Raw genomic sequence first — 11935 nt, forward strand, 5'->3', positions numbered from 1 at the left:
ATGTGTTCATTTTACTGTTCTTTCAGTTTTTTGTAGGATAGAAAATTTTCAAAGTAAAAAGGTGAGGGATGAGAAGACATAATTTTTTATAAATTATGAAAGTTTATAAATTATAAAAATTATAATTTTTAGGAAGAACAGACTTGAAAGGTCTATCCACCTAAAACAGTGAATCTATAAGAGTGAAGATTGGTGTAAAACAAATGAACCAAAGGAACTTTTGGGTAAAGAGAGTCAAGATTTGAATGTGAAGGAATGGAATAATACTATTGAATAAAGGGAGGTCTGGTGAACACGTTTCTAAAAGTTTCTTGAAAAAAGTCAGTGTAAATGCAGGAAAATAAGATTATTATTCTGTTTTTTAATGGTGAAAAAACTTATTTACGGTATGATTTCCACAGACTTCAGTATCAGGTGAGAATCGACTCTGCGCAAGGCACTGAGCCAGGTGCCTGCCCTTATAGTCTATTTAGGAGATAGATATTCTCAACTAGCTGTAAAGAAGGCAGTCTTCAGTTATAGCTATTCAGAAAGTGAATGGGATAATGATGAGGGAAAGATTGGTTTGAATGGCAGATCCTATTTAATTATTCCAGCAGCTCTGTGAAGTAAGGTACAGACAAGGGAAAGACGTGGAGACCCTAGACGGCTTACTAATTCCACACAGCTACGGCGATCCAAGGGCAGGTCAGAACTCTTGCTCTTGACCAGAGGGTGTACAGCCTTCCACGTGAAGGTGCACTGTCTATCCAGTTCTCTCCTCGCGTTGTCCCTTGAAGTCTCAAGTGACGTTTCCCTCCATTGCACCCATTTGGGCCCAGCCACCATCAGCCAGGTTGCTCCACCTAATGTCAGCAGTTGGGGTGTCTTATGTCTCTGACCAATGCTTATCTTTCCCACTCCACTATCTGCTCTTCCTATTTAGCAACAGGTGTTCTTATTTTGAATTATGAAGTATGTATGATAAAAAAGTTGGAATATTTATAAAGTATAAAGAAGGGCCAAAATCCCCTTACCAGAGATACCACTGTCATAAAATTTTTAGGTTTTTTTAATCCATTTTTATAAATCTTTTTCTTTTACCTAATTGGCAACTTATTCCGCTTCTTCAAGATCTTCACTGAGATCTCTTGAGTTTTGATCCCTCTCTTTTCTTACAATTGATCACTCCCCTTCCGACTCTGCCTCCTTTCCTGTCCAGTACAGACTTAATCATCCAGGGCCTGGCTTGGGGCCTAGCACACAGGAGATACTCAGGAGATGTTTCTTAAAGGAATGAACAATGGTCCCTTCCCCTTTACTTCCTTTTCCACTGTTTGCTTCCTCATGTTACCTAAACCCCAAACCAAGAGCAATTGTTTGCCTTGGCATTTCTGTACATAGACTTCTGAGCACAGCTGAAAAAATCAGAGTGGTATGATGTGGTGCCACCACACTTTCTGGGTTTCCAATCATACAGGGGCTCGCAGCATGGCTTGGCCATCATTTTACTTATTTTTGCCCCTCTCGATGAGAATCATTTAAAAACTACCAACCTCAGGCCTTCTACCTCATTACCTACTCTATATTCTCAGCAGAATAACTCATCTCCTGCTTCTTAAAGAAAAAAGAGAAGCTGTTGTTTCAGTTAAGTGATGGGTAATTTTTGTTGAGTGCTTTATAGATGATAGACAATGTGCTAAGCACTTTAGACGGGTTATCTCCTTTAATTCTCACAACAGTCCTGTGATAAGAAGTGTGAATACCCCATTTTACAGAGGAAATTGAACCGTAGTACAGTTAAGTAGCCTGCCAACCAAAGACAGCTAGTAATAGTTAAAACTGGTGGTGTGGGATAGGGGGAGGCTTGTCAAGCTCAGGCAGCAGTGTGACCACAGTGTTCATATAGCTACTCACTGTACAGTCTTCTTGTAGTGTGTTCTCAAGTAGCTGACAGCATAGTGGGAGAGAGAGACATGGTGAGAAAATTTCCACATGATGTGGTAAGTGTGGTGATGAAGGTAGGCAACGAGTTCTGTGGTAACACAGGGGAGGGACATCTGTGGAATGCCTTCAGATATCCACTCTTCTTTATTAACTTGGTGCTGGGCTGTCCTGACCTCCCTACGTCCACTATCTGTGGAGGGTATGTCATCCTTCCTCTTGAGAAAGGCTAAATGTCTTCAGCTGTGGTTTTGGACCCTCTCTCCTCTGACTTTTTCACATCGCTTTCCTTCAGCTATACACACACACACTCCTATATTTAATCTCTTCTAGTCCTTCTCTTTCAGAAGACATTTTCAGGTCTCTCTGATCCAAAAAACAAACTCTGCCTTAACCAGAGGTCCTCTGTAGTCTGTACCTTTCATTCTCTGCACACCTGAACTTCTTGATGGTCTATACTTGCTGCTTCTCCTTTCTTACGTCATACAAATAGATATAAACCCCAAGAAAGCTATTTATATGTTTTAGTCATTCATTTATCAAATATTTGAATGTTTCCTATATACAATTATTGGGTGCATAGTAAAGATTAAAATGGAGTCTCTGCTTATGTGAGTGTTACAGCCTAGGGAAGTAGACAAAGGAACATACAGTTCACATACATGCAGTGCTGCAGAGGTGTTACAGAGGGACCCACTGGGATTGAGGAGGTCAGGGTAGGTTTGTCTGAGGAGCTGATGTTAAGAGAAATTTGAAAGATGCAAGAAGCAGAGTAAGGTGTTTGAGACATAGGAAAGTGACGTGTACCAAGCCTCTAAGGCCTAAGACACCTTGTATCCTGGTAGTTGAGAGAAGGCGATGTTGGCTAGATGTTGAGATTAGAGAGTGAGTAGGAATAAGATTGTGCAGAGCCTTGTAGGCCATGGTGAGAAGTTTGAGGTTTATTCTAAGTGAAATGGGAAGTTGTTGAAGGGTTTTAAGCAGAAGAATGAAGTTCTCTGATTTACATTTCTGAAAGATTCTCTCTGGTTACATGGAGAATGGATTGGAGAGGAGCAAAAGAGGAAGTAGGAGGCTGTTTGTGGTCATCCAGGCAGGAGATTGTTCTGGGCTAAGGGCTGCTTGTGGAGACGGGGGAAAGGGAGTGGACTGCAAAGTTCACACGACCTACTTGAATGGGCTAAAAATGAGGGGGTGGGGGTGAAAGGGAGGAGAAGGGAAAGATCAAGGAGGACTCATGGCTTTCTAACTTGAGCAGCTGTCTGATAGTGTCATTTTCTGAAGTGTTTAAGGTTAGGGGGAATGGATGAATGGGTTTTAAGGGGAAAATCTAGAAAATCCACTTAAGTTTTAGATTTTTTTTGTGTGTGTGAGGAAGATCAGCCCTGAGCTAACATCCATGCCCATCCTCCTCTTTTTGCTGAGCAAGACCAGCTCTGAGCTAACATCTATTGCCAATCCTCCTCCTCCTTTTTTTTTTTTTTTCCTTTTTCTCCCCAAAGCCCCAGTAGATAGTTGTATGTCATAGTTGCACCTCCTGCTAGTTGCTGTATGTGGGATGTGGCCTCAGCATGGCCTGACAAGCCGTGCGTCGGTGTGCGCCTGAGATTTGAACCCGGGCCACCAGTAGCGGAGTGCGTGCACTTAACCGCTAAGCCACAGGGCCGGCCCCCTGAGTTTTAGATTTTTAAAGTCTGAGAGGCCTATGAGATATCCCAAGTAGAAAGATCAAATAGGCATTTTTATATATCAATCTGGAAATTAAAAGAGAAGTGTAGGCAAGAGATGTATATTGGGAGTTTATAAATGTAAATAATATTTGAAATAATGAGATTCCATGAGATCACTCAGAGCTATACAATATAGGCAAAAGAGAAGAGGACCTAGGAATTAGCCCTGAGGAACCCCAACATTTAATGGTCAAGTGGAAGAGAAAATGCTGGAAAAGAAACTGAGAAAGCAGCCTAGGAAGTAGAAGGAAACTTAAGACCATGGTTTCACTTCCACTTTCTCCAGGAGGGAGTGGTCATCTGAGTTGAATGTTTTAGAGAAGATAAATTGGGTAAGGATAGAAAAGTGTCAGTTGGTGCAACATGGAAATCATTGTTAGGGACAGATGACAGATTGGTGGATCTTTGAGACAAAGGATCAGAATAAAGAATTCCCAGCGCTGGCCCAGTGGCGTAGCCGTTAAGTTTTCATGTTCTGCTTCGGCAGCCCAGAGTTCCCCGGTTTGGATCCTGGATGCAGGCCTACTCACCGCTCATCAAGCCATGCTGAGGCGGTGTCCCATATAGAAGAGCTACAACTCTACAACTATGATACACAACTATGTACTGGGGCTTTGGGGAGAAAAAGAAAAGAATTCCCAGAAAATAAAATACATATGGAAAGTAAACATGAGAAAATGTTCAGCATTCCTATTAAGCAAAGAAATGTAAGCTATAACAATCTAGATGTTAATTTTTACTTATAAAATTAGCCAAGGCTTTAAAAAGTGAGCACACCCAGTACTGACCACAGGGAGATAAAACAGGTGCACTCAAAAATTATTGGTAGGAATATTAATTGTCAACTTAATATTAATTGTCATTACTTAAGCAACAGAATGTTTAAAAATAGACACAGTTTTGCCCCTGAACCATCTATAGTCTGAATTCTGATTTGATTAAAATATGTACCCGTAAATCTTATTTAAAGAATTTTCTTTAATGTTAGTTTAAAACTCAACTTCATCTCACATCAGTCTTAAAAGTTTTGTTTTACTCTTAATATTTCTCGTGTGTTACATTTTCCCCTTTGTTCAGGAAGACAATAAAAACAATTAGGTTTATTTATGTTGTTTCTATTTCTGGGAAGTAGACTTTTTGAGTTAGAATAATTTTCATACTTGCTTTACAAGACTGTAAACACATATTTAATTTAATCTATTTTGGCTTATTTATTTCTTTTTATGCTTCAGATGGCAAGATTATTTTATCATAAGCCCCAGTTTGCCATTTTGGATGAATGCACCAGTGCAGTGAGTGTGGATGTGGAAGGCTACATTTACAGCCATTGTCGGGAGGTAAGTGGGACAGGGTCTCAGTTTGAGGGTCCACGTTCCCCTTCCTGGTTTACTCTGTGTCCAACCAAAATCTACCCAAAGAGAAGATTCTGAGTTATTAAGTAACAAAATTACTATCAAAGGATGATATCTCACTTTAATAAAGATTTTAAACTGATAATTAGTAGAGCTCAATTACAGCTCCAAAACCAATATAAATTTACAAATTAAGTACAGACAAAACACAATTTCAAATTTGCAGCTTTAAAGAGACCTATGACACTGTTTTGCTGGAACTAAACTACTGGCTTGGGATTTAATTATGGAAAAATATAATCTGAGGTCCAGATCTTATATTTTGAATTTCGCTTATGTGTTTTGACTTAAGTAATTCTATTATAAAGAATGCAGTCAAGTTGAGATCTAATCCAAATTATTCTAGAATCATGAAAAGAGAAAAAATATATGAAGTGAGCTTTCAAAAATCAGATAAGGGTTGTACCATTGAAATGCATGTTTTATTAATCACTGATAATATACTAATTTTGTCATGCAGTTGCTAACCAATTTGAGAACCTTTCCACACGGCAGCCAAACTTATGACAACATTACAAGTTTTAAGTGATATTACCTTAAGTTATCACTTGGTACTAGCAGAAGTATAGACACAAACTTGGGCACTGAAATCTCGTGGTATAAGTAATACAGAATGTACTTATGCTAATTTTTAAAGAATTATCAAAATAAAAATAAAATTTAGAACTCATGGAAATTTCCTTGATATGTATCTGTCAGCCTTGAGAGATTCATTTTGGGAAACAGTGATCTAGAGCAGGGTTTCTCAATCTCATCACTATTGACATTTTGGGCTGGATAATTCTTAGTCGTGGGGGGCTGTCCTCTGCATTGTAGGATGTTTGGCAGCATCTCTGACCTCTGCCTATGAGATGCCAGTAACACTCAGCTGTGACAATCAAAAATGTCTCCAGACGTTGCCAAATGTCCCCTATGGGACAAAAACACTGACCCCCCCACCCCCACCCCAGTTGAGAACCACTGATGCAGAGCAACTACAGTTGTATCAAGTAGTGTTTTTTTTTTTAATCTGAAGTATGGATCTATAAACCATTATTCACAGTCTAAAATCCAGTAAGCTTTTAAAATTGAAAGATTTTTCATTATTTTGTTAGCAGGCTCACTGGGTAGCCAAACCTGGCCTGAACTAACAGAAGATATTTAAACTCTTTTATTTGTCTCAATGTTGATGTCCATGTGTGTTGCTGCAGAAATGTTCATGTGTTTAATTACAGAATTCTGCCCCAGGACCCCCTGGGAGTGGTAAACACTGCTTTTCCAAAATCTGAATCCCAAAGCACATTGCAAAACAAGGGTTTCCAATAGAGGATTATGACCTTGTATTTGAAAAACAAATTGACTGTAGACAGTACTATATTGATTTAATTTTCCTGATTTTGACCTTTTACTATTTTTACCATCCTTATATTCTTTTCACAATAAAATAGAAGATGTGCTAGGATATATGTTTTCTGCCCCAAACAAAATAATACACTTTATGCTAGTACCTGTTTGTTTTGTTTTGTTTTGTTTTGTTTAAAGACTTTATAGATACCTGTTAGTTTTTATTACATGATTGATGGCCTGTGCTTTGCATTACCTTGAACATTTGGCATCAGGTGTAATTTTTTCTCTTTGACATTGATTTTTTTTTTATAATTTTATTTATTTATTTATTTTTTCCCCCAAAGCCCCAGTAGATAGTTGTATGTCATAGCACATCCTTCTAGTTGCTGTATATGGGACACGAGCTCAGCATGGCTGGAGAAGCGGTGCGTCGGTGCGAGCCTGGGATCCGAACCTGGGCCGCCAGTAGCGGAGCGTGCGCACTTAACCGCTAAGCCACGGGGCCGGCCCTCTTTGACATTGATTTTTAACGATAGCTACTGAAGGCAGTCATCTTGAACAGCTTAAAATAGATAGACTAGTTTAATTTGTGGCTCTGTGTTACTTATATAAACCTTAATCATTTTCTTTGTATTAGGTTGGCATCACCCTCTTCACTGTGTCACATAGAAAGTCTCTCTGGAAACACCATGAGGTTTGTATTTCTTACATTGAATGGTACAACGAAAGTTTGTTTTATTTAAATGTGTGAATTCAGGTGATTATGGTTTTAGATTTCTTAGTGTATTTTCCCTTATAAACATACACCTTAAGGAAAGGTAATTCTATTTCAGTTTTATAAAATAAATTAGGGTTTTCTTGTATATTATTGTAGTTTTCAGTTTTGAAAGCTACAATATGTATAAACAATCCCTAGTTATATATGAGAGGTATTAGAGAATGAGTTAGTGGTTCTCCAGTTTTATAAATGACTACTGACTAATAATTGACTAAAATTTGCATAATCTTATCACAACTCTGGCTAAGTAAACTTTTTCTTACCTTCCCGTATTGACAGAAGGGGAAAGAGTCTTAAAAAGGATTAAGTGGCAAAAAGTTTAGGGACGTTTTCAGTGGAGATCAGGACTGCCAGGGGAACTGAACAGTGTCAGCCATTCCTCCTTGCGCTCTAGTCGAGTAGCGTTCGTGAGGTGGGCACTGCAGTTTACAAGGACACTGCCGTGAGGTTGCACCGGCACAGGTGTCGTCTTCATTCCAGTGCTCCTTCAGTGCCGTTCTCTGATGGCAGGTCTTCTCAGCTCTTAATGTAAAATCAACAAACCCTGAAAATAAACCCACTTTAATTCATTTTATTTTCTTTCCTTCTTTTTTTCTTTCCCATTCTGTATTTCCTTCCTTCTCTTCTTTCCTTCCTTTTTTTTCCCCCTAAATGATACAGAAATTTTAGATAAAAGAAAGGGTTTGAGAAAAATTGGAACAATGGTGGGTATTGTGTCCCATAAAATACACACCTGATTGAGCACCTGTTTTGCCAAGTCCTGGGCTAAGTGTCATGTGGGATCCAAAGTACCTTCTTAACCCTCAAGAACCTTATGGTTTAAATGATAGGGTACAAGTGATAAAATGAGGAGCATGGGATTTGAAGTCAGTAAACCTGGGTTCAGGTACCACTGCTTCTGGCCTCAGTTGCTTCCTTCATATAGTAGTTATTGATCCTTGCCTGTCTGTCTCAGATGACCATGAGGACCAAAGAGGCAGCCTATATGAAAGTACTTAATGAAGTGTAATGACATTCTCTATAGCTGTGTGACTTTTAAAGATAATTTTTATGTCTTATGGCATATTATAATTTGTCCATTTTTCATGAATTTAATGAGAAATTAAATAACTAGAAATCAAAGCAGTTTAAAATACATCCAGGCGTTTGTGTTTTGTCAGAAGTTCATGAACATTACAGCCATAGGACAGTTAGAGGACTTGGGTTTCACCTCCCCTCCTCTTCAGGTGGTGTAGGCAGGTAGCAAAATCACCATCAGGCCAGTATGTGAAGGAGGGGTGACACAAAGAATTGCAGTGACAGAGGCCAGAATAGCTAAGAAATAACAATGTAGAAAATGGAAAAACAAAAGTCTTTCTGTAAATAAAAAACCACTAACTGAAACAGGCTTTGTGACTGCTGTCCTAAGTGTTTTCATGGGGTGGGATATATTGGCACACTACATAGCTCTTTTCCTCCTGTGCTGAATCCAAAACCAAACAAACAAAAAGCCTTAAGTTAGCGGTTCCGCGCTGACCCAGGAAACCAGCTAAATTAGGAAGTATATTCAAGGCTGCCCTTGTGAACGGGCTTCCACTCAGTGCAGTTCGACCTACTGGTACCTCAGCCTTGGTTGTGGAGTTGTAGAAGCCTTCTAATTTGTGAGATGCTTATAGATGTGGTTTCTTTAAAATAATGAGGAAGTCTGATGTGTTAGTTCTCATAAAGGGAAGTACTCTGTCCACTATAAGCAGAGTTATATTGTTGCTGTTTTTAAAAAGAGCAGACTACTTCATTTAGTCTTACCTTGGAGAACTGTATGCATTTCTGAGTATAAACTTTTGAAGGTTTTAGTGGCTTAAAATAATTATTTCTGATCATTCTTGTATAAAAACCTCTACTTAAATTCCTTACAAAAGGAAATGCTCTTATGTTTCCCACTTCTTTCCCATAGTACTACCTGCATATGGACGGCAGAGGGAATTATGAATTCAAACAGATAACAGAAGATACAGTTGAGTTTGGCTCTTAGAATCGGAGAACTGTATACTCTTCAATGAAATAATTACAGAGTACACTTAGAAATACAAAGTACGTTGTAAGATCAAGTTCAGCTTGTTTTTTTTTAAACAAAAGCAACAAATGAACTAGATATAAAATAATCGAGAACAAGTTGTTAAAACGTTTAATATTATATAGGATATTGCTAATTGTGTATATGTTGATTTAATTATTAATATGTACTAAGAATGTCCTTATTCTTGTGGTTAAAAACCTGCCTAAATTAAATTGGGCTTAAATCAGTGTAACCTGATTCATCCTGGGATGTTAACCATTTGAAGTCAGCTAATTTGACTTTTATGGCTCTATCTTTTCCTTCAGTGAAGAACCCTATTTAAAACTGGGGTCATCACTTGTCCTGTTCTAATGAGATTGTCTTGAATTTCATTTTCTTTTGCCCCATGATAATGGGAAATGAACAAATCACATTTGTACATCACAAAGATGCACAACATAATTGCATAATAGCATTTATTACACAGTGGCAGATTTCTTTAGCTGCCACAATTATACTCATTCCTTGTATATGTCGTGGGGTACAGTTGACTCCAGGAAAGCCATTTGAATTTTCTTTGGCTAAATAATAAATGTGCCCCTCTCAATCTGCAGTATTGATTTGTTCTGAGGGTTCTTTGTGGTGATGTCACAAAAGTATATGTGCCATCTTGCTTACAAGGGGTGGTTACTACGTTTCACACCTGATCTTCCCAGTGGTTGGGATATTAAAATACAGAGTCCTGACGTGTCAAGGTCCTACAAAATTGTTAGCTTTTTGGAAAAATTGGATGGATTTTGTATATTAGAAGCCCATTCATTAGAAGTGTGGTGGTTACATGGTGTTAGACTCCCAGTGAGCCTGAGGAATGCACTACATGAAGTAATGCACTGAGTATGCAGTGTTATCACTCTCTTTGACCATGATTTCATGTTTGAAAAATATGTTATAAAATTATTATGCACAGGTGAATTATGTTTCCTAGGCACTGGTTTATCTCTGTAAATCTTTAATAACTTTTTTATATTTGAGGTATTATGTTGGAAAGAGAAATCGATTTCACCTCACCAAACCACCATTAATGACTGTATTATTTGTACAGGGAGAACTGAAACTGAATACTATTAATAAGCTAGATGTGAAATCAGTTTTATCAAACTGGAGTTCAGAAAGGGGCATTTTATGTTCTTGTTTCTGCGTAAGTGGTTTTGTTTTTTTGCAGAATTAATTATAAGAATCACCGGCTACCGAAGTAAAATTTGATGTACTGATTCCATGATATGTAACATTCAATTTTTATCACTTCTCTTTAGCAAACTTGTATACTTACTTATTTTCTGTTCAGATTAAAAAAAAAAATCAGCTATCCTATACAGTCTTTGCTCGTTCTTTTTACTTTGGTATCTAAATACTAGGTAGTTCATACAGTCCTGACTTGAAAAAGACAAAAAGAAACATTCAGAAAGCCCTTATAGCACCCAGAGTCTCTTTTTTTAGAAAGTTTTGTCAAATGTAACTTTAATAGAATGGACCTCTTTTTAGAAAAGCCAGATGAAACCTTCAGTGTAGCTCACAAATGCTGCCAAATAGCCGGGGCGCCTTAAAGGAGGTTGTCAGTCCTGGGAAGGCTGTCATGGCATGGGGAAGTCTGAGATTTTCAGATTTCTGGAAGTGTCCTGATCTACTATCTAAGTTACCCTAAATCTACTAACAGAAGTATTCTCCCGGCTGCCTCCCAGTTGTTTCTGTAATGGATTCTTGCCATCAAAAAAACTATTTTGTTCTTTTTTTCTTTATTTTTTCTTCCTTTTTTACTTTAACAAATATTAAAATGCCTCACTATTTGAGGCATAGAGGAAGTTCTTTCTGGGGAGTCACAGTGTATATTAATATAATGATGGTTCTGAGAAGGCCTACAATAAAGAAATCCAGGGTTTCTAAAACATGATTGACCATGGAACATTTTTTTTTTTTTTTTTTTTGTGAGGAGATCAGCCCTGAGCTAACATCCGCCAATCCTCCTCTTTTTTTGCTGAGGAAGACGGCCCTGGGCTAACATCGGTGCCTATCTTCCTCCACTTTATATGGGACGCCGCCACAGCATGGCTTACCAAGCAGTACTTCGGTGCGCGCCCGGGATCCGAACCAGCGAACCCCGGGCTGCCGCAGCGGAGCGCGCGCACTTAACCGCTTGCGCCACCGGGCTGGCCCCAACCATGGAACATCTTTATCCACATAATTCCTATTAGCATCCTCCATAGACTGTGCTGGGAAATGGCAGTTTAATTTGAAGAATAAGGAATAAGAACTTTCATCCATGAGCCAGCACACTGCTTACCAAGTATATCACTCTGTGTTCTAATACCAAGCTTTACTTTCTATATAAAGAGAAAATAGGGATGTAAACAAGTAGAGTTGTTTGCTCTGCATTAATAGAATAGAACATATGTAGGGTTTGCCTCTGTCAGGGAGGCAAAATTTTACCTCTGCCCTCTTAGGGTTTTTGGCTGGGCCTGAGAGTTAAATTGGCATAAGACAGATTAACAGGAGAAAAGCATATAAACTTATTGAAGTTTTATGTGACATGGAACCCCTCATAAGGAATAAAGGCCCAAAGAAGTGGCAAAACCTAAAGGCTTTTATACTAGGTTGAACAGAGAGAGGCAGTTGTGGAAAAGTGAACTACATGGGGAGGCTAAAGGAACATAAGATTTTTTTTTTTTTTGTGAGG

General features: G+C 38.4%; 1 protein-coding gene across 3 annotated transcripts in view; it reads left to right on the top strand.

The window, feature by feature from the left end:
• Positions 1–10585, top strand: part of ABCD3 (ATP binding cassette subfamily D member 3) — a 75234-nt gene extending 64649 nt beyond the window's left edge. For 2 of the 3 annotated variants that reach the window (XM_058538572.1, XM_058538571.1), the window contains exons 21-23: positions 4886–4990; positions 7029–7085; positions 9103–10585. In XM_058538572.1, coding sequence (XP_058394555.1) covers positions 4886–4990; positions 7029–7085; positions 9103–9180 — 240 coding nt within the window. In that variant the 3' untranslated portion in view covers positions 9181–10585. Of the gene's footprint in view, positions 1–132; positions 1983–4885; positions 4991–7028; positions 7086–9102 lie in introns of those variants that run through there. The other variant, XR_009219740.1, reaches the window with a different exon arrangement.
• Positions 10586–11935: the final 1350 nt, after the last annotated feature.

This window comes from Diceros bicornis, chromosome 4, assembly GCF_020826845.1.
Source record: "Diceros bicornis minor isolate mBicDic1 chromosome 4, mDicBic1.mat.cur, whole genome shotgun sequence".
In the NCBI taxonomy this organism is placed as follows: Eukaryota; Metazoa; Chordata; class Mammalia; order Perissodactyla; family Rhinocerotidae; genus Diceros; species Diceros bicornis.